Genomic DNA, 23465 nt, shown 5'->3' with positions numbered 1-23465 from the left:
GGTTTTGTCACGGATCCCTGCGTCCTGGATGCATGTGCGCAGGGTGTGGTGGCAGACGGTGTCGAAGGCGGCCGAAAGGGTCTTGATGTCGTCGGTGGCGGCGATGAGGGCGGTTTCGGTTCTGTGGTTGCTGCGGAAACCGGATTGGGAGGGGTCCAGGATGTTGTTCTCCTCCAGGAAGTGGGTCAGTTGTTGGTTTGCGGTCTTCTGAATGACTTTCGCCGGGAACGGGAGCAGGGAGATGGGGCGAAAGTTCTTGAGGTCCTTAGGGTCCGCCTTGGGCTTTTTGAGTAGGGCGTTGATTTCTGCGTGTTTCTAGTTCTCCGGGAAGGTGGCGGTTTCAAAGGAGCGGTTGATGATCTTTCGGAGTTGGGGTGTGATGATGGCTCTTGCTTTGTTGAAGATGTGGTGGGGTCAGGGGTCGAAGGGTGAGCCGGAGTGGATGGTTTTCATGATTTTGATGGTGTCTTTGTCGTTGACGTTGTTCCAGGAGAGCAGGAGGTCGGTGTGTTTGGAGGGCGTTGAGTCAGGGATGTCGGCATATGTCGTCGGTGTCTGGGTGTCGAAGCTGTCGTGGATGTCTGCGATCTTGCGATGGAAGAAGGTGGCCAGGGAGTCGCAGAGTTCTTGCGACGGCGGGATGTTCTTGGAGCTGGAGTTGGGGGAGGTGAGCTCTTTCACAATGCTGAAGAGCTCTTTGCTGTTGTGTGCGTTGTTGTCGATGCGTTCCTTGAAGAAGGTCCTTTTTGCTGATCGGATGAGTTGGTTGTGCTTGCGTCTGGCGTCCTTGAGGGCTGCGTGGTTGTCTGTCTGGTCTTGGCGCCACTGCTACTCGAGTCTTCGGCAGGTTTGCTTGGAAGTCTGGAGGTCGGCGTTGAACCAGATGGCTCTGGTGTAGGTGCGCCTGTTTGAGGGATTCCTGAGCAGGGCGAGGGTGTTGGTGCAGTTGTCGATCCATTGTCTGAAGTTGTGGGCTGCTGTGTTGGTGTCCGTGGGCTCAGATGGAGGGTCTGAGGTGAGGGTGGTGATGAGCTGGTCTTCTGTGACTTTGTTCCAGTTGCAATGTGAGATTCGATGCGGTTGGCTGTGCTTGGTGTGTTTCTCGAAGGAGAAGTGGATGCAGTGGTGGTCGGTCCAGTGGAGTTTGGTGGTGTGGCTGAAGGTGACGTGTTTGCTGCCGGAGAAGATGGGGTCGAGCATGTGTCTGGTGGAGTGGGTGGGAGTTGTGACGAGCTGTTTGAGTCCGAGGTTGGTGAGGTTGTCTATAAGGATTGTGGAGTTGCTGTCGTTGGCGTTTTTGAGGTGGAAGTTCAGGTCTCCGAGGAGGATGTAGTCTGTGGAGGCGAAGGCGTGAGTGCTGATGAGGTCGGCGATGGAGTCGCTGAACTGTGGTCGGGGCCCGGGGGTCTGTAGACAAGGGATCCTCTTAGGGTGGTGGTTTGATCGACATGGATCTGGAAGTGTAGGTGTTTGGCCGTGCTGAGGGAGTCTTCGGTGTTGGTCGAGATTCTGATGGTGTTCCTTAGGACGATGGCGATTCCTCCTCCCGGTTTGTTGTTGTTTCGGTCCCTGCGGGTGATCTTGTAGCTGTCTGGGATGGCTATGGCTATGGCTATGTCAGGCGCAGAGGAGGCGTTCATCCAGGTCTCTGTCAGGAAGGCGACGTCCGGGAAGGTAGAATCGAGAAGGTCCCAGAGTTCTATGGCGTGCTTGTGGACTGAGCGGGTGTTGAGAAGTATGCATCTGAGATTGGTGTGGCCTGCTTTGTTGGGATGGGCAAGATGCGCTGGGGTGCGCTGGCTGGTGTAGCTGCAGTTTCGGCAGGTGAAGGGTCCGTGGGTGAGCTTCGGCGTGGCCTGGAAGCAGATGGAGATTCGGTCGGTGTTGAGTGCGTGGAGGGAGTTGGCGTCTTATCGCGTCGGGTGTCTAGGCGTTCGCGGGGGACAGGGGATCTGGCGCTGGGCGCGGTTCAGCTGCGGACGGGCGCAGATGGGCTTGCCTTAGGTGCGCCAGCGGCACAACCGCGCAGCGGTCTCCACTAAGTAGGGGTGGGGGAGGGAGGAGGAGCAGTTAGGGAGGTGGGCGGAGCGTGGGCGGGAAGCCGAGGGCAAAAGGACGAGGGACACAGAGATGAGGCAGCGGGGGCCAAAACAAAAAACCAACAGGACTGAAAAACAAAACGAAAAATAACCAGACAAGGCAAAATATAGTGACACGATCAGATAGAATAAAGCAGGAAAAACCAGTACCGGCACCAGCAAGGTGCAGACTCGAACCCTGCCTGGGAGGACCGCAGGCAGAGGACAGCATGGAGTAGCTGCGGGGAGGGAGCTGATCCCTGCCCGAGAGTCAGGGGTCAAGCCCAACACATCTGGCCAAGATAGAACACAGATATTTCTGCGAGTCACAGTCATAGGGAGGGTTTGTTGAATGACTGCAGTCGAATAAAACATCCGCCTACAGGGGATGGTAGTGATATGGTTTTGGAATATGTTGTATAGTGCAGGTGTTTGAACACCAAAAACAATGCAGTGACCTGCAGAAGGGTGGAGTGTTTGTGGCCCATGAATTCTAGAGGGGTTGCATTGTCCTCATTCGGTGTGGTGTTAGGGATTGTCATTGAGCACAGAGTGCGTTCGTAGTAGAGCCCCATTAGGGTGTTGCAGGAAGTTGGGTATGGTGTTTAAACCTAGACGGTGTCTGTGCTCGCTTAAGAAAGGAACTTGTGTGGTGCATGTTTTGAAGGGAATATAGTGTTTACAACGCTATCTCCACAAGGCAGTACTATTACAACGCGGTTGTTACAATGACCGCCTTGTTACCACGCATACCATTACATCACAAGTCATTACTACGACTTGCTGTGGGGGGCGCACTGGTGTTGGATTTAGAATCCAACACCTTCCCTGCTGTTGTACAAACTGGAGTAAGAATAGTAAATAATACTATTCCTAAGTCCAGAGCGCCCCCCTACAGCAAGTCGTAGTAATGACTTGCGATGTAATGGTATGCGTTCTAACAACGTGGTCATTGTAACGACCGCGTTGTAATTGCATGCAATGTATTCGCATGCGTTGTAAGGGTATGTATTCGTTTTGAAGGCATAAGACTAAGCACAGGGCCTCCTATTGGGCGGAGTGTTTTGATCGCTTACTATGATGCAGTGCTCCCATTGGCCAGTGTGTTGATCATGGTGTTTGATCCCAGAATGCCATTGTAATAACTTCCTTTTGGGGTGGGGGCGGGCTGATTACAGAGATAAATGCAGAAACTATGGCATTGATATATTAATAGACTATTGTGTGGTCCTGTATTGAGTGTTAATTTGTTTTTGACTTTCAATGAGGAAGAGCAGTCTATTGGCCTGCCGCTGGGTGAGCAAACACATTTCTTGACATCCAGTTTGAGTTTGGAGGGTGTTGGTTACAGTGTTTAAAAGGTGGGTGCGGAGTGAGAGAAATGTTTACTGTATAATAACTGAGAAATATGTTGCGTGGGTCTCCTTTTAAAGAAAGCTGCTGGCCTCTGCTCTCCTCTGGGTGGGAGTTTCAGTTCGAAGTGTAAATATTGCTCAAAGATTCACAGATAGTTTGTGCTTTTTGTGTTGCCATGATGTTTGGAGTAATACTTTACTTGTCCCCGCTGATGTCTTCTTCCAGCACCTGGAAAATGAGCGCGCTGCCCTAAGGACCACTACAGAGCTTTTGAATGTCCGTCTGTCCGCATTGACTGATATCCTGTCCATCCAAGAGCTGGAGCTTGGCAAGAAGGTACCATTACACTTATAGGGTTCTGTTTGCAGCATTGTGGGCAGCGTCTTGGAGAGCTATTCAAATCCCACAAAGATCACAGCAGCAGAACCCAACATTCCCTGGGCGTTTGGCCTAGTACACCCTCGCCTCTTTGAAGGATTGTACAGTTAAATATGATAAACCCTGATCAAAGGCCAAATCTCTTTATTCTGTTGCAGTTAGGCGGCAAGTTTCTTGTTTAGTTCATGGTGACAGGATAACTCAATTGGGCTGAGGTGTGTTGCGTCAGCCAATTTGATTTTTAAATTTCTCTAAAGTGGTATTAAACATAAAGTAAACCTAACTGGTTATATTTGTCTAGCTAATATTTCCAATCTGGACAAATATTGAATTTTGTTCTGTTCTTCTGATCATCAAAGTAACATTCAGACTACCAAGCTGCTCAATTCTTGTCCCACTTGTGATAAGACAGCTGAAGTGTACTTTCCAACGTTGCTTTTTTCCCATCCCCACTGTAACAGACTATTCCCACTGCTCTTGAAATCTTAGATGACTGATTTGCCCCCCTTGCTGCTACTGTGGAAGGTTTTCTGGCATTCACACTTGAAATCCTTTCGCAAATTCTCTTTTTTAACGTGTGACGCAACCTAACCGATTGTGTATAGCAAGGGTCTTTGAGGACCGGTGACTTCCCAGATGTCTGGGACATTTGCTGATCCTTAATATCTATTTTCCAGTTATATTTTCAGTAGTTAAAGGCACATGTTGATGTGAGAAATTGGAGAGAGCACAGCTGGTTGTTGTGATACCTCCCACCCATCATCCAGTTCATGTGGAGCATCAGGAGATGTAAAGACAGGAAAAGGAGAGGCGTGTGGTCCCTGCTTCAGGGGTTGGCTGTGGCACGAAGAGTGATATGAAAGTGCTTTACCTTCTCAAAGTCTCTCTGTGTTCAACACAAGAACAGTCTATGGAACAGTGAGACAGCGGAGATATATGTGCAAAATATGCTGCATCCTGTTTTCTGGGAAAGCCAGTATTTTATCAGTCCTTTCAACAAGAATTATTTGTGGTGCACCGAGTTATAGTTATGTCATTATATACATGATGGGCATTAAATAGCTCCCAGTGAACTCTATATTGAGTCTTGGCGGTATGCGATGCAATGGGTGTTTAAATACCAGTGTTGGGTTGTAATTATTTACCTTGAGAAATGAAAACTGATTTAGCCGTACTGATATTCAAACTAATGCTATCAAGTTACATGAACATATTGCAATAGGCACAATCGCCATGGAGCTATGTTACTGGGGCTGGAACATGTGACCTACAAATTACACCCAGTACTCTACAAGAATCAATCAGCCCTCTCAGCTATGTTATGATTAATATATGGCAAGACTTGAGTGAGTCATGTGCCTAAAATGTGACCACTTTACACCTATCCTGCCTAAGTTACGCTTGCTTCTCATTGAAGCAAGATAAATGTTCAAATTGGTATGTTTTGTTTACAAAGTTATCCACCTAAACTCCCTGCTCTACCTTACTTCCACACTCAAACAGTCGGTGGTAAAAGAGTAGTACAAATTAGCCTACTCAAGCCATCTGTCATCAAATCTATTCAGCATCAATCCTTCTCAGGTGCTGCTTCACTTTTGTGGAGCTCACTAGCACCAGGCTTAAGAGTAAACGCACCCGGGTAAGAGTAAATGCGTCCGGGTAAGTGTAAACACGTACGCGCCCGGGTAAGTGTAAACGCGCCCGGGTAAGTGTAAACGCGCCCGGGTAAGAGAAAATGCACCCGGGTAAGAGTAAAGGCACCCGGGTAAGAGTAAACACACCCTGGTAAGAGTAAACGCAAACGCACCCTGGTAAGAGTAAACGCAAACGCACCCTAGTAAGAGTAACCGCACCCGGGTAAGTGTAAACGCGCCCGGGTAAGCGTAAACGCGTACGCGCCCGGGTAAGTGTAAACGCGCCCGGGTAAGTGTAAACGCACCCGGGTAAGTGTAAACGCGCCCCGGCAAGAGTAAACGCGTCCGGGTAAGTGTAAACGCGTACGCGCCCGGGTAAGTGTAAACGCGCCCGGGTAAGTGTAAACACGTCCGGGTAAGAGAAAATGCACCCGGGTAAGAGTAAAGGCACCCGGGTAAGAGTAAACACACCCTGGTAAGAGTAAACGCAAACACACCCTGGTAAGAGTAAACGCAAACGCACCCTGGTAAGAGTAAACGCAAACGCACCCTAGTAAGAGTAACCGCACCCGGGTAAGAGTAAACGCGTCCCGGTAAGTGTAAATGCGTACGCGCCCGGGTAAGTGTAAACGCGCCCGGGTAAGTGTAAACGCGCCTGGGTAAGTGTAAACGCGTTCGGGTTCGGGTAAGTGTAAAGGCACCCGGGTAAGAGTAAACACACCCTGGTAAGAGTAAACGCAAACGCACCCTAGTAAGAGTAACCGCACCCGGGTAAGAGTAAACGCACCCGGGTAAGTGTAAACGCGCCTGGGTAAGTGTAAACACGTTCGGGTAAGTGTAAAGGCACCCGGGTAAGAGTAAACACACCCTGGTAAGAGTAAACGCAAACGCTCCCTGGTAAGAGTAAATGCAAACGCACCCTAGTAAGAGTAACCGCACCCGGGTAAGAGTAAACGCATCCGGGTAAGTGTAAACGCGTATGCGCCCGGGTAAGTGTAAACGCGTCCGGGTAAGTGTAAACACGTCCGGGTAAGTGTAAACGCGTCCGGGTAAGAGAAAATGCACCCGGGTAAGAGTAAAGGCACCCGGGTAAGAGTAAACGCACCCTGGTAAGAGTAAACGCAAACGCACCCTGGTAAGAGTAAACGCAAACGCACCCTAGTAAGAGTAACCGCACCCGGGTAAGAGTAAACTCACCCTTGTGTTCTTCCACAAACACCCGAAAATGAATCTCTTGAATTTTATTTGTCAGACTAAGATAATCTACTATTTGTTCCTGCCTGTCCTGAGCCGCACCTTCCTCCCAATACTGCTGCTGTAAAGTGGATACTTGCCTTACTGCTATGGTATTACTATTTTTGTTTTAAGTGTGCTCATTGTACACTGTGCTGAGGTATCGTAAGAGCATTGGAAGCTCAAAGAAGCCGGATAAAGGAAGGGCTTTCTTACCAGCAGAGTTACTTGGCCAGCAACTCAAGCTCATACGGTTTCTCAGTGGTTTAATGTTCCTTCCAAATCCTGTGGCAAAGCCACCTTTTCATTCTACTTTGGCTGTTAAAATATGTCCATCCAGGAGGGAGATAGAGGATATTATGGAGCAGCCTTAGCACAACCTCCCTGGGACTGCTAACTTTTACCTGCAAGGGCTGTATGACTGACATCATTGAAGGCTTCACCTTACTAAATGGGACTTTTTTTGAACGGGTGTCGGATCCCGTCTAGGGTCTGGACAGATTGGCCACAACTGGGGTAACAGGTTGTTTGCAACTGGTGTCCTGAGCTTGTCCTTCAATGGCTCTGCAAACTGAGCAACTAAAACCATTTCTGCACTTGACTGGCAGGGTAATCAGGGCAGCAAACAAAGGCTTCTCATAGACGTAATGTGAGGGCCAAGATCTCAGAACTCAACAGTCAAACAATATACACATGGACATAATGTCCAGCCCAGTGCTTACCTTTCTGAACAAGAAAGTACTTTTAATCTCATAGCAGAACTAAATATTACACAGTCCAATTAATGCATCATGCAGGGTTGTCATAAGTTAATTTTACCATGAGGTGTTACACTTCCCCTTCATTACCCGGTAACTGTCTTCCCTTCCGATATGGTAAAATCCCGCTATTATTACTATTAATACGCCTACTATACCAATTCATAGGCAACTATTAGGCTCAGATGCAGATCATTCAAAATCTTTCACAAGTTAGGTGTTCAGCTTAACTCTGTGTCCTTAGCGGCTTTTGTAACAAAATCTCAAGTGGGTGCAGCAGATTTGCCAGCGTGTCTGTCTGCCTTGTCCCTAGGTACAGTTGTGCCCCAAGGTTACTTGTTGATTATCGCTACCATCCAGGCTGATAGGGTGGCTTTTGCACCCTCATGGTTCTTCATCTGCTCTCAGTTCAATGTTGGGTTTTCTAGCCTCCAGCTACAGGAACGCAGGCAGCCCCATTCCACTGTCTGAGAAAGCTGTCCTCACCCTCCATCTTGTGCAATGCTACAACCAAGGACACCCAAAATGGATCCCTCTGGCCTCAGAACTCACTCACAGAGGCCCAGAGTATAGCTCTGTATCACAAACTCACTGTATATGCCCTGCACATACACAAAGAATGTCCGCACTAGGTACTGGATTTCACCTTACAGTGGAACACACTACAAACTACTGTACACTGTAGACACTACTTTACGTGATACACCCAGGACAAGTAGAGTACTCCATAGCCTACTTTGAGGGCCTGCTTGGTGCTCCATTTCAAGTCACAAGACCAGTCCTGGACCTCTCGTGGTCAGGAACAGGCCGAGGTTTCTGCACACATGCTAGATGAAGTACGGATACCAGTTTCAAATGCATTTAGTCAGTCGAGCCAGGGAGACTCCATGCAGTGAATATTCCTGCCCCAAAAATAACATACTGAGTTATTGAGAAAAAGGATGCATACCCTCACCTACATAAGGTGGCATGCTTCATCATAGGCTGTGCTCCTTCTCCAGCAATAACTGTTGCTCAGCAGGCTCATCCGAGCTCTTCGTTTGAACTGTTTTTTGGTAATATGAGAAGGCTCATGATCAGTTAAAATTGTATTGCCATTAGGAGTTGTACTTAGTTTTAAAGATATCAGGACACCTACCTTATCTCTTAAACAAATCAACATGCCTATGTTTTGCAAAAGCACTATAGGGCTTTTGTTAGGGCCAATAAGACCATTCTATGTGGCTTGCCTCAACCTCTCTAACCCTCAGTTGTGTGGTGTAGGGGGTAATGCAAATGTAACCTGTCAGCAAGAGTAATTGGTTACATAGGACGTTGTCCTGTAAATTCAACACCTGATGACTCCTAGTCCTTAAAGATATGTTACTATCTTACTAGAAAAAGAGTTGAAACTCCTGGTGCCCCATGATATAACTACTACCCTCACTCAACACCATTCATGTGTTCACTGTAATCCAAATAAGTCAGGTGGGCCATGTATGTTTTCTATTGCACTCAAGCTTAAATCTGTTCTAGAATCAGGACTCCATTTGAGCTTGGATTTTAAGTTTATCTCCGCTTAATTTTTATCCCAGCACATCCCTCCACTAGACAAAAAGTATGTAGGTGGGTTCCTGGCCGTTCCCCCTTTGGATGTTAGAAAATACTCCTAAAAGGACCTCTGAGAGGTCAATAATTTAAGGAGTCAATCTGGTATCTACACCACTAATGTCTGACTTTTCAAACTGGCTCCAGTGGGATCACTGACAGAATATCGTAACAAAAATTATCAAGTGGACAGAATATTGTGTCAAAAATATCGAGAACCAAAATAATACAAACTGCAAATAAGTAAGTATAGATTCACTATTCTTAACACCACATCTACGTACCTTGAAGATATATCTCTACATATATATATATATATATATATATATATATATATATAGATATATATATAGATATATATATAGATATATCTATCTATATAGAGATATATAGAGATATATAGATATATAGATATATAGATATATAATATATATTCACTGAAAAAACCATAGGTTTCTGGGCTGTTAGCTGGACATTTCACTCGCACAAAACCATTGAAATTCCTCTGATAGTTAGTTGTACTCACTATAACTCGCGCGCCCGCAATCCACTGCTGATGATGTCACATATTACATCATTCATGACATGGTCAGTGACATCACTGATGACATCACTGAATACATCTCAAATGACATTACTGATGACATCACTGATGACATTATCCAGTGAAAGTGGTTTGGTTCGTTAGTTAAATATGTATGATATATATAGCAATCTGCATTGAAGAATGATTGGATATATAAATATAAATATCTGCATGGAGGATTTAGTAGCAGTGTGATTGACTGTTTACCTGACTATTTTATAGTGTCTCACTAAATATATTGGATAGTGACTAAACTGTGTGAATATCTGTATCACTTTGTCAGTTGTTGTGTAAACTGCTGTGTCAGTTGGTTACTAGCTATGTGAAAGTCTATATTAGTTGTTTATTAGTTAACTGAGTATTTGTATGGGAGAGTGAATGTGTGTGTGGTTCGGTATGGGGTGTGTGACTGCCGAAAGATGTGTGAATAGTTGATTCAGTAGGTATATGAGGTTAAGACTACATGTTATAACAGTTGTTTGGGTGAGTGAATATCTTTATGGGTGTGCTGATGAGCAAATATATCTCTTAATGGTACATGTCCAACAAACTAGAAAAAAAAGGCAGTGTATGTGACAGTTGTTGTATATAAGTAAAGTATACATAAGACTCAGTGATTGTATGAGTGACTGTATGGATAACTGTATACTTGTAATAGTGATTTTATAACACACCAAGAATGAGTTACTATCTATATGAATAAATGAAGTGGTGTTTGTATAAGTGTGTAGCTGAGTAAATGTAAGTAGGAATCGTTGTTTGCATAAATGAGTAGGATGACTGCATAAGTGAATAGGATGTGTGCTGGTGTGTAATGTCGATATAGGTGTATAAGTATATTTGATAGTGTTCTATTGATCATTGACAGCATGTATGAGTGAATCTATAGGTAAGTGATTAGATGTGTGTGTAGATCTAGGAATCAATGAGTGGGTTTTTAGAAACTTGTATTGGTGTGTCAATGGATTCAAATATGGTACTCTGTATTTTAAAGTGAGTGATGAAAGGTTATACTAGTGTATGATGAGGTGTATCTGATTGTCAAGTGGATGATGTCATCAGTGATGTCATTTGAGATGTTATCAGTGATGTCACTGACCATGTCATGAATGATGTAATATGTGACATCATCAGCAGTGGATTGCGGGCGCGCGAGTTATAGTGAGTACAACTAACTATAACGGAGGAATTTCAATGGTTTTGTGCGAGTGAAATGTCCAGCTAACTATAACAGCCCTGAAACCTATGGTTTTTTCAGTGAATTTCTAAGATTTTTTAAATGCTAATTCCTAACTATAACATGTCTGAAACCTATGGTTTTTTCAGTGAATTTCGAAGGTTTTTTAAATGTAATAATAGTTATATGTATTTTTTATACTGATTTTTACAGTTTTTTAACTGTTTATTGTTACATATTTTATTTTTTAAATTACAATATATATTTTTAATATATAAATGGAACTAAAAATGTTTTTTTAAATATTGAAACTGAAATATTGTTTTTTTTGTTGAATGTATAAGTGCAGAACTATAAGTGTGCTGGTTAGTTAGGATGCTGCATGCATAGTGGATAGGGGTTTGAGGCAGTTCATGTGCTAATGCCTGGCTCGCTGCATGAGTACTTGGATACTGACTGAATGATTAGAATACTGCAAGGAGAGTGCCTGGGTGAATTTATAAGTGTTAGAATTACTTTTCAGGATCAGTACTGGGCTAAAAGATGCAGCACTGAGGTCTCTCCTGATAACAGGTGAGTAAATCAGAATTTGTAGTGCGGCTGATTTTAGATGAATATTTTAAAGTTCCAAAACTGCACACTTAGAAAAATTTCTAAGTGAAACCAGTCAATGTTAGCCTATGGAAGGAAATTCAAGTTACTGGTAAGTACGGTTAGAATTACTTTTCAGGATCAGTACTGGGCTCAAAGATGCAGCACTGAGGTATCTCCATGTTCACGGAAGTACTAATAAACAGGAACAGGGGTGGGAGCACACCGCTACACCTCCCAGCAAGGTTCGCCCCTGGCATTGTGGTAAATGCAGTTTCCGTTACTTGCTTGCTTCAAGAGTGTTCGAGTGTTTCGCCACAGTTGGCGCTGATAGTGCTGATCTCTAGACACGTGTTTCTGGTTCTTTAACCGTCATCAGTAGAGATTAGTCTTTCAAATGTGGGGTTTGCTGAGTAGGCTGCCAACGTCTTTCTCAGGTCAGGTACCTCTCACATCTGTCTGATGACTGCAGCAAATGAGGTGGTCTCTTCCACAGCAGTTGAAGTCCTGAATGTCCAGTTGCTATCTGTTGAGATGAAAACGAATGTCCTCCCTGAAGTTTTGCACCCTGGTTAGACCTCGTCCAAGCCCTTGCTGCCATTCAACGAAGGCCTGACTGGCATTCTCATGGGCACCTGTACTAAACCAAGTTCCTGCCCAGGTATAAATAGACAGGTAGCACAACGCCACTGACCTGCTCCAAGTGACCTTGTGTTTTTGCTGCAACATCCTGAGAGCCAGATCTCCCTGCTTCCACTAGCAGGATTAACCCAAACTCATTCCCTATGACTTCCCTGAATGGAGAGTTGAGGAGAGTTAAGGCATACGGGAAACATGTGTATTCCTCACTCAGAATCACCCTTCAATCAGACAAAGCCAGCTACTTGCGGGTAGGTACTCCATTGCATTATGGAATGTGGTTGCAGAGATTTTGCCAGCAGACCTGGAAGAATTCTGCGCCAACATGTCTCAAACTAATGAGGCTTAGACACAACTGACTGTTTAGGCAGAACTAGCATGGTGCTCCAGTGCCACGTATTGATGAGTTCCACCGAATTCTCAGGTGTCATCCTGGCATCCCTCATGGATATGCCTTATCACGGGTCTCACTTATTTGGCAAAAAGGCCAATTCTGCCCAGGAGCTTTTTAAAGAAAAGAGAGCCACAGCACGCTTCCTATGTCTCGCCACACGCAATGGAATATCCCTAACAGCTGTGCTGCTTTTAAGGCATCACCAGGGGCTTAACATATAGGCAACACGAAGCCCTTTGACCCAAACAGAAGGCACCCCACTTGTTTCTGAAACGGTGTAGGGGGTCCAGCAGACAGCATCCAGGCCCAAGGGGACAGCGAACCTCCCAGTCCCCTGTCTGTCTGACTGCAGTCTCTAAGCCACTTTAGTTTGCCCATAGCCAAACATGACAGCCCTGTGGAAGGCAAAATCAGTCATTTTCTCCATTGGGGCAGGCGTCTGCATCTGGCAAGTGGGTCCTTCAAAGCGGTTGATAGTTGAATGAGGCAGCTGCCATTTCTTCCCAACCCACTGCATCTTCCACCCACATCAGAGCAGCTTTCAGAGGAGCAATTGTCCATCTTGCTGCAGGAAATTCAGGCTCTTTCGGCAAAAGGAGCCATAGAGAGAAATTGGAACTGGATGCTACTTCCGCTATTTCCTAGTGCCCAAAAAGGGTCCTTCATTGTATTGTAGATGTTTGACTTCTCAATTTCTTCCTGTGGAAGGACACATTCAAGAAGCTTACACTGGCCCATGTTCTATTCGCCCTGGATCCAGGAGACTGGATGGACCTACAGAATGCCTATTTCCATGTTGCCCTTCCTGCAGGTCCACAAGTGCTGCTTGTGGTTCAAGGTGGGCCACAGGTATTTTCAGTTTGCTGTGCTAACTTTTAGCCTCACCAGTACCCTTTGGGTGTTCACAAAAGTGATGGCTGTGGTCGTTGCATGTCTTCGAAAGTCAGGTGTACTGGTCTTCCCTTACCTCGAGGACTGGCCATTGAATGTGGGCTTGCCACAGTGAGTCTTGGACCACCTCCAGACAACGGCAAACCTCTTGCTATCATTGGGGTTCACTATCATCGCATCAAAGTCACACCAGACTCCTTTGCAGAGGCTCCCTTCCATCAAAGTCATCTTGCATATGGTACATTATCGGGCATTCCTCCGGTTTAATGAGTCTAGTGAATTAGGGCAATGAGCCTGATGTTTTAACTTTGTCTTGGCCTGATAGAGGGTGGCTCTGAGACTTTTTGGACTATTGGCCTCCTTTATCCTGCTCGTTGACCATGCTAGGTGGCCTATGCCGTCTCTGCAATGGAATCTGAGGTCTCAGTTCCGGAGGTGGGGAATGATGTGGGTCCATTTGGGGGGTCGAAGATGAGTCTGGCTGCTGCGTTCTGTATCATCTGGCTCGTTCACCACCGTGTGGGCGATTTAAACATTAGGGCAGACAAGTCGAAGAGCTACGATGCTTCTTCGACTTCTTGATGTGCTTCCACTTACCTGACCCTGAGTGCAAAGACTTAGACGAGGAGTGATGATGGCTCCACTATCGGTCCCTCGACCTCCCACACGACCGGGATCTCGGATGACGCGGAGCCGACTGCCGGGCCTCGAGTAGCTTTCGGAACCGCTCCCGCAAAGACTTCGGGGCCATGGTGCGGTAGTCGGAGCACGACTTGGGGTCATAGTCGCACTCCAGGGAGTAGAGGCACACGCGGTGTGGGTCCGTCACCGACTTCAGTCAGGTACAGGAACTGCAGGCCTTGAAGCCAGGCTTCCCTCGTGCACCAGGAGTCGATGTTAGACTCAAAAACAAAGTCGACAAAAGTCACAAAAAAGTCAGTCAAAAAGTGACTGGAGGTACCGCTCTCTCCGGATCTCCGCTTGCTGGCGCGGAAAAAGAAAGGACTGATGTAAGAGCACGACGGCGGCGTCTAAGTACCTACCGCGACATCATACCGGCAACCACGACGCCAACGACAAACGCGGAGCCGACCGACGCCATCTTTCGACAAGCAGGGGTACTACTGACAAAATCTTCCGGATCCAGTCTGACGCCTGGGGATAATTCTAAGGTAAGGAATCTATAACTAACCTATGTTTCTTACAGATATATCGTTACCAAAGGTAAGTAACTTGTTCATCATCTGGCCGTTCACCACCATGTGGGCTGTTTAAACATCAGGGAGGAAAAACTCCGTTTACAATGCATAGCTGAGGTGGCACCGGACATCTTCCAGCAATGGGGAGAACCATGACTCAAACTCTTGACTGCTGCTGAGAATGCCTAATGTCAACTCTTTTTCTCACTGGAATTCCCAAGAAAGCGCTCTTGCGGAGAAGCATTCCACCTAGAGTGGAGCACAGGACTTCTGTATGCCTTCTTGCTGCTACATCTGCTGTCTAAAATTCTGAAGAAGATCCGGAATGGCCGCAGTTGATAGCATTCAGTCTCCCTCTCGAAGTAGCGGATGTCTTCTTAGCAGCCAGACGCCCTTCAAAGTCTGCATATGCTGGAGGAATTTTATGGTTTGATGTAGCACCCGTTGCAGGCTAAACTATCTGATGTATTCTTGTTTATTTTGTATTTGCCCCATCAATGACTTGCAAGTGGGCACTATTAAAGGTTATTTGTTGTCCTTATCTGCTTTTTTGCATTTACCAAGCCATCTAGCCGTGTTTAAATAACCTGTTGTGATGCGATTTCTATAAGGATTAATCCACATGTTTCTACCGAAGCCCTTTGTGATGTCACAGTTGGACTTTAATTTTGGTCCTTACTTTACTTATGGGACCCCGTTTCAGCCGTTACATAGCTGTTCTCTACGTCTCCAAACCCTGAAGATGGTGTTTCTGTCGCGATAACTTCAGCTCATAACGTGAATGAGCTCCAAACTTCTTCAGTCCAGTTGTATTACACTACTTTCTTTCTGGACAAACTGGTGCTGAGGGCTAGGCTAGAGACAGTCCACCACACTTCCAATGTTCTTTACACCTCCTCACCCCCTCGAAAGGAGGAGAGACTACAATGTCTTGACCCCAGAAGTGTGCTCAGCTTTTACATCGATCATACCGAAGACCATGGGGTAGACAATCCGCTCTTTGTGAAGTTCTCTGGGGCAAAGAAAAGCAAGGCAGCGCAGAAAAAGGCTTTGTCTCCCGTCCGATAGCCCTCTGCATTAGGATCTGATACACGCTGAACAATAAACAACCTCCTGAATGATTTAGGTTGCGTTCCATCAGGCCCAAAACTGCTACCAATGCGCTGGCACACAGAAGGCTTGTGTCGAATATTTGTCAGGCCGCACCTTGGGCAGTGCACACATTTACCAAGCATTACTGCCTGGATGCCTGGCTAGGCAGGCCCTACAAAAGGGTGTTTTGGTCGTTCAGTCCTGCATGAGCTTTTAGTCTGATCTATTCCATAGATCCACCACCGGGGGAGGTACTGCTTTGGTATCTATTGTAAAAGTGAGGACTCTGCGGCGAGTAGTATCCAGTAGAATACCAAGTTATTTACCTTTGATAAGGATCCATCTGGTGGATACTCTTATCTAACCGCAGATTCCTTGCCGCCCTCCCACCTCCCAAGTCTTTGGAATGGGCTCTTTTACATCTAAAAAAGGTCTGACGTCCGAGGTCTGCGCATTAGCGTATACAATTTGTTTTTGTGCACCCCATCCAAGGGCATAGATAGTGTTAATAAAGAAACTGACGTTGGCGCATTTGGGTGGCACTTCTATGCAACTCCAGCCATTACTTCTAGGGTGGAAAGGGTCGACGCAGAGCTGCATAACGGCACTAGGGCTATGCTGAACATTTTTCTGGATCAAGTCTGTCACCTGCGGATAATCTAAAGGTGAGGAACCCATGATTAGATCCACCTGACAGAGTTACTAAAGGTAAGTAACTTGTTCTTTCAGGCCCTCTAAGGGACTGATCCTCCCTTCTGTTGGTCTTCCTTTTAGGACCCTCCAAATCTCCCCCAGAGATTTCCCCTTGCAGTCTGTATCTGCCTGGAGCACAGTGCTCCAAGCCTGGCACAAGACAGCTGGCGGTCAGTGGTTGTCATGTCTAGCACCTAAATGTAGAAATGTCTTCCCCTCTTTGCCAGTCTTCTCTTCAGATTTGTCCAAATCCTGAAGCTGCTAAAATCCCTCATTTTCAGTTTTTCTTGGCAGGGTCGGTTATCCGCCGGGGTCAGTTATCTGTATTTCAATCAAATTTACAATTTTCAAGCTGGCAATGAACTGGGTGGCAATTTACAGTTATATAATGTGGAAGATTGTGGTAAATTGTGTTCTCGCATACATGCATATTTTGTGTGTGGAAAAGGATGGTTTAGATGTTAGTGAATTTTTCACATATGCCAGGTTGAAGTCCATATTATGCTCAGAACAAAAGTGGTCATAGTTCAATGGTAACCATTTTCAACTGACTGCCCTCATTCCCCTCTGTTTCAAGGTCCGATCAGACGTTCTAGATACGGAATCCCCAGCGGCTGCAGCCCTCCTGACCTGCTGGAGGAAGAAAGTCTTTGCTTTGATGGTGCAACTGAAGTCACAGGAGCTTAACCAGGAGAACGACGCACGGCACATCGGTAGCAAGGTGCGAAGGGGTCTGCCTGGGTGGTGGTGAAGGAAGGCTGTACTCTGGGGAGTATGGAGATGGGTAGCAAGGTCTTCTGCTGTGAGAATGGTCTGTTTCAAAGAGTTAATCTAGGTATACACAGTTTGTCAAGTGTAGCACAAGATGGCATAAGAATTACAGAGCTTGTAACCTCTAGGACCTGAGGCCTCCAGAATCGGTACTAGGATACAGAGCCTGTCACTCTTGGACATTTGTCGTATTTGGAATAGCACAACAAAAGCCTTGTCATCTCTGAGACTGGACAGTTCAAGAATGGGAGCGGGGACACAGAACGTGCCCTCTTTCTCATTTGATGTCTTCGGGATTAGCAAAGACATCGGTCACCTCTGGAACCGTAGAGGGATAAGGAGCCCGTCAATTCTAAGAGTAGATGTTACCAGGATTAGCTCGGAGATACAAATCTTTCACCTCCTGGGCTTGGGTTTTGACTTTGCACCTCTATGTATGCCTTGTAGTCTCGACAGGTATAGCCTGCAACATCTATGGATGGGTGGTATCAGCCTGTCACCACTATGTTTGGATGCCTTTGGATCTGGCAGAGAGAGAACCTGTCACATCCTAAACGGGTAGCTTGGGAACTGGCACAGCACTACAGAACCTGTTGTGGTTTGGACTGGATGAATCTCTCGCACGAGACAGCCGTGATCTCCTCACTCTGTTTTCTTGTGCATCAGATCTCGGAGCTGGAGGAGGAGCTTCAAGCGAGTATTCAGAAGCAAGCTGTGCTCATCCACAGCCTGCAGGACAAGACAGCCCAGCTAGAGATGGAGAAGGTCAGCAACAGGGTAAGCTCTTGCACCACTGCCACGTATGCTGTACCCACTCTGAGTGCAAGGGAAGCTTGCACTACTGCTGCCTGTGCTGGACCCACTCTGAGTGCAAGGGAAGCTTGCACTACTGCTGCCTGTGCTGGACCTGCAGCGAGCCTCAGGGAACCTTACATTGCTGTTCACCATGTTGTATCGTGCTGTACCTGTTGTGCTTGTGAGGAAGCATGCACTACTGTTGTGTATTCTGTATAACCCTGGGCGGACAAATACGCAACGCTCGTGAAGTTTGCGTAGTTTGTGCTACTTCGCGCTACGCAGATTGCACGTAGCACAGTGCAAAATTGCGTAGCGTAGCAGGCATTTTTTGCTTGCTTACGGTCCTCAACGTCAAGTTGGCGACCGCAAGCGAGCAAAATGACATCCCGGCGCGACTTTTTCTTCGTTCGCGATCAGCAACATCAAGTTGCCGATTGCGAGAGTGGAAAATAAACCTCCCGGCGAGATTCTCAACGCGAGGAGGTCAGTTTTCTCATTGCGAGTGGTCTCGTATGCTCGCGACCGCTCGCGATGAGAAACTACCATTCCACGTTGAGAAAGCTGCCGCTCGAGTAAAAATCTACTCGAGCGGCAAAAAACGACCGCTTGCACTGTGCAAGCTGCCGTTTACAATGATTGCACAGTGCGGACAAGCATCCGGCACTGTGCAATCATCGCGAACAGCATACAACGCAGTTCGCGTAGTGCTACGCGTATCTCGCGAAGTGCACTTCACGTAGCTACGCGTAGCGCTACTACACGAACTACGCCCAGGGTTAATTCTGTACCCCTTTCATATAAAGTTTTAAATTGCCTTTCTATGAAAGTTGGCTTAGTTTTAACAAGTTTTAAAGTTTTGCTGTTTTCCCTTTCATTGTGTTGCATGTGATATTTTGTTTGCCCCTCGGCTCGTTTATATTCTGCCTGTGCTTTGCCTGTTTTCTTTGTATGAGGGAAAGGTGAACTGTGGCAGTGCCGTACCTGCTCTGTGTGAGTGGAGCTTGCACGCCTGTTGCCTCGGCCTGTTCTCGTGTGTGAGGGACATATTCATTTCTGCTCCTTGTGCTGTATCTGGTTTGTATGTAAGGAATGCTTGAATTACTGTTGCAACTATGTATCTCCTGTGTGCCTGGGAAACAGACAAATAGAAATTGATCCCTACCTCGGTCACTCACATGGGTAAAACTTTTATTTCTCCTACACAGACTCTGCAGGAGGAGCTCACTCGAACCCGGGTTGGGGTTTCGCGAGTCCTGCAAAGAGCAGAGCGAACAGAGGAGGCACTGCAGCACCTGGAGAAAATTGTGGGCGGGTAAGAAAGTCACTGTTTGTAAACCAAAGTTAGGGAACAAGCGAAGATTATCCTCACTTTGTAGAAGAAAGAAAGGAGCCTGCTTACTCGTGTAGTAAGGTGCACTCATCTCACTGCGGGTGGGAGATGGGGCCTGCAGACAGTGTGGCAGATTCCACCAGTGTCCTAGGGGCGTAGCTTGATTCCACAGATTAAACTTCAGAATTCTTCAGACTGTTTAGTAGCACAGAAGGTGAAATGGAGTTGTCTTAAACGATTCACAACTTGGGACTGGTGTACAAAGGTAGGCTCATAAACCTTTTGATGTTTTTTAGACCAATTGGTTTGTGACCCTCTGCTTCCTATTGGGGTGTGATAAATGTGTGCAGGAGACATTTTGGGATCTCCTGTGAACTGCTGTTAATGCAGGCGTTTAAGGCCTGCAAGGGCCCACAGACCTTTGTCCCTGCATTAACATTCCCTGCGTTCTGATTTCTTAGTAAAGCCGCCCCTCTGCTGCTGACGGGGCAGCTTTAAAAATAATACTTTGGCATACATGGGATGGCATTCAGAAGTGTGGACCTTTAGACTGCTGTCTTCTCCCTTGATGCAAGCCATCACCTTTTACAAAGTGGGTGCTGTCCCATGGGACAGCCTTCCGCCTTGCAAATGGATTAGCACCCCATGTTGACTTCCTGTGTCTTGTCGATGGTTTGGTTTGTGACTGCACTTGTGGTTGTAGAGCATTGCTACATATCATTTTGCTGTGAATGAGATGAGAGAGTCCTTTTCATGACTCCTTGCCATTCAGAATGAATCACAGAAGGCAGCATCTCAGGCAGAAAGGCCTTTCTGACTGTCAGATTTCCTTTGGTACATTGCTACTTGTAAGTTTGATTGCCTAGAGGGAAGTCAAGCCTCACTGGGCTCAGTATTCGTGTTCCTTGCCCCTCGTACATGACTGAACGGCAGAGTTAGAAAATTACAAGCACCATCAAACAACCTTAAGCTAGGTCCCTGGTTTTGTGAAGCATCATGTAACCAAGGGTTTTCCTCCTGCTAGTACTCTGCTTGAGGTTCAGATTATATGGGGCGCTGGGCATTGATGACAGGGGTTAGTGTAGTCTCCCCATTCCACATTGTGTGTAGAGGATAACTAGCAGTCTGAATTCTATACCATGCCTGGTTGTCAGAATGCAGTACATCGAAAATCAGCGATGAGTAAAAGTTCTGACATGCGGTGAGAGACTTTAACAAGGAAATGTACACAGCAACATCTCCTTGCTACGGCATTTGACATGGAGATTAGTTTTCTCTGGGCAAATCTAGATTGGATAGTATATGGTGAGCAAACGTTGTGCCTACGTCTCACCGAACATTCTTCCTTTGTTATCTGAGATGTTTTCATATCATCCCATAAATATTAGACAGAACAATAATCCTTATTTTCCCCAATGCGCTTTTGTGACCAATAGTTTTGTGGGCCTTATTTGGATAACTAAGAGGCCTTGAGATATAGTCTGACACCTCTCTAGACTGGATGAGGGCTTCCACCCACCAATGCCTTGTAGCTCTCAGCACTGTTATCGTGCTCCCAGTTTTTTGAGGCTCAGGCATGTGTGCTGACACACAGATCTTTGTAGACTTTTTATGAAGGCTACACCCCTACATGTAGTAACCTCAAGTAAAGAAGGAATCAGCATACACATTGTTTTCTTCATCTGTTTTCCGGAGTCTGACGTTTAGGTCTGTGAGTGCAACATGAAAAAAGAACCTTCTCTTGAGTGTTTTTCTCCGCCATGCCTCAAACACTAACCCCGGAGACAGTTGTTCAGTTCAGATATATGTATTCCAACTATAGGATTATTGTTTACAGTCTTGTGTATTGAAGCCCAGACACGTGTCTGATTTGTGTCAGTATGTCTATAAGGTTCACTGCCATGGGGCCTTCTTTTTGGTCTCCGACTGCTTAGTAAAAGGCACAAGCCCAGCACAATCGAGGTTTTGTTAGTGGGCTATTACATTGTCGGCACTGGCTTGACTAAGAACCTGAATATCTAATGGTGGGTTGGACTATTTCTCTTTCCATTTGTCAAAGAAACTTAGGCTGCAGCGGGACAAATGTGCTGCTTTCTAAATTTGTAAAAAGCCATTAGAAAAGAGGTCTCTAACCTTTTCTGTAGTGAGAGCTACTTCTGATGAGTGAAAATCAAAGTGAGATACTCAAGGGTAAGCAACTTACGTATTGTTACAAGACACCCCATGCACAGCTTAATTGCCTTTAAGCCAGGTTTTCTTCACTTTACATTTCTCCCATTTGGGAAAAAAATACAATTCTTTTACTTATAAATATGGCACAGTGTCTACTGGCCACTGGGAGCAAAATGCCTGCTGCTTGGAAATGCAACACTATGAAATGGGAGAAAAATAAAATGAAGAGTTAATCATAAAGGTACATTTTCATTTTCTCCTATTTAAAAGCATTCAGAAACATCATTTTGTCCTCATGCTCCAATACTGAGTCGACAAGGGCTTTTATGTAAGAGTTGAATAGTTCAGTTCTGCACCTCTATGATCCAGCGTGGCCCATAAATCTGACCGAGCCCTGCTCTTTATCAGGCTCTGCTGTCTGCAGCCTGGTGATAATAATGGAAAGTAAACACCCCCTTCCATTAATGTTGAAAGAAAATGTGACGCTGCGCTAATTTTAAAATGAACGCAAGGCTGCAGGCTACTTTGAAGATGGGTGCAGCTACTGGTAGCTCGCGATTGACTGGTTGGAGACACCTGCTTTAGAATGTTGATTCAGTACTGTAGTGTTAAAACAACCTTTGCTTCTTGATATTTGTTTAAAGGCCCGTCCCATGAGTAGCACGGTTGTCTTTTTTTTCACACGTGTTCATGCCATTAATTACGTTTCTTCTGTTTCCACTACTAGTGATTTTTCTGCCATTTTTCTAAAGGGATGACCTTGCTATCCATATTCCTGGATGTTAATGAACATGCCTCTGGAAATGAAAAGTCACTTGCCTGGAACACCTGGGGTTGTATTGCCGGAGTGCCCCAGGGCACAACGTACGTTTGCGCCCACTTTGCATGCCCCTGGGGCGCTTTGGTATTACAGAAAGGGCCGCAGATGCTTGTACTCCCCCTTCTGTAATACCGATCGTGCCAGTGCACATAAAGCGACAGCGCTATCATCAGAGGGCATTCCCTCCTTTGCATGGGCCTTGGCCCCATGCAAATGAAGGAATCCCTTTGCCTCTGTGCCCACGCCGTATTACAGAAGCGGGCGCAGAGGAAAAGAAACTGTAAAGAGGCACACTAACAGTGTGTCCCCTAAAAGGTGGCACACTGTCAGTGTGTCCCATGATAGCAGCCCTCTGGAGAGGCGAAAGGGGGTCCCATGAACCCCCCTAGACATCCCCTAGCAGGCATGTTCAGTCACTCACTGCATCCGCCTGCAAGGGGGATCTCTAATCCCTCTTCAAAGTGCCGGCGGGTTGCGGCCTGAACAGTGAAACACGGAGCGGCTTCTAAGCAGCCATCTGTTTTTCACCTGAAGGCGCTGCCCCCAGGGCAGCATGAGTTCGCGGCTGCCCTAGAGACAGCGCATTCACTATAATGAGGTGCATTTTAGTGGTTAGCGCTGGGCGCACCTTTTGAATGGTGCGCCTGCTCCAACCAGGAGAATGCACCACATACCGTAATACAGCCCCTGTTGTCCAACATGAGCATCTTCTTTAAATTAATAAACAACCTTTGTATCTTCTCTGTTTTCATCAGATTGGAAGTAAGTGTCTGGGTTACATCTTAGTTTCACTTCAGGCTCATAAGTATGAATTTCCTGTTGCCCAACTCACTAACATATTGTATGGGGTCACGGACAATGAGTTTTCGTGTTTATTTGGAAAACAAGGCCCAACACACTCTGTATAAACCCCTTACCTGCCAGTTTACAGTATGGATTCATGACTAAGGATTGTCTGACACAAATGCAGGATTCGTATCCATATGTATAAGTTGTTCACACTTGTATATATGATTTATTAATGCAAACACTTACTAGTGGGGTGCGTGATCGCAGGAACTGCTGAGAGCCAGAGAATTACCGGTGGTTTTACTATAAAAATGTATGTAAATGGACAGAAAGTCTAACATATTAAGGCCACTTATAATGCTTCCCCACTGCTCTCTGATTATATGAAAATACACACAAGACCTGAAAGCAAAAATTGGTGGTTGTTTACTTTCTAAATAAAATGTATACACAAATATGCAACTTGGGTGAAAAACGCTTTACTGAACTATTATGCAGT

The 23465-nt window shown here is 46.0% G+C and overlaps 1 protein-coding gene across 4 annotated transcripts in view; it reads left to right on the top strand.

The window, feature by feature from the left end:
- Window positions 1-23465, top strand: part of LOC146771112 (coiled-coil alpha-helical rod protein 1-like) — a 186337-nt gene that overhangs the window by 98120 nt on the left and 64752 nt on the right. For 3 of the 4 annotated variants that reach the window (XM_085640341.1, XM_085640343.1, XM_085640340.1), the window contains 4 exons: window positions 3660-3770; window positions 16864-17007; window positions 17724-17834; window positions 19061-19167. In XM_085640341.1, coding sequence (XP_085496467.1) covers window positions 3660-3770; window positions 16864-17007; window positions 17724-17834; window positions 19061-19167 — 473 coding nt within the window. The remainder of the gene's footprint in view (window positions 1-3659; window positions 3771-16863; window positions 17008-17723; window positions 17835-19060; window positions 19168-23465) is intronic. The other variant, XM_085640342.1, reaches the window with a different exon arrangement.

This window comes from Triturus cristatus, unplaced genomic scaffold, assembly GCF_964204655.1.
Source record: "Triturus cristatus unplaced genomic scaffold, aTriCri1.1 SCAFFOLD_189, whole genome shotgun sequence".
Classification (NCBI taxonomy): domain Eukaryota; kingdom Metazoa; phylum Chordata; class Amphibia; order Caudata; family Salamandridae; genus Triturus; species Triturus cristatus.
This window is presented reverse-complemented; position numbering and strand designations above follow the sequence as displayed.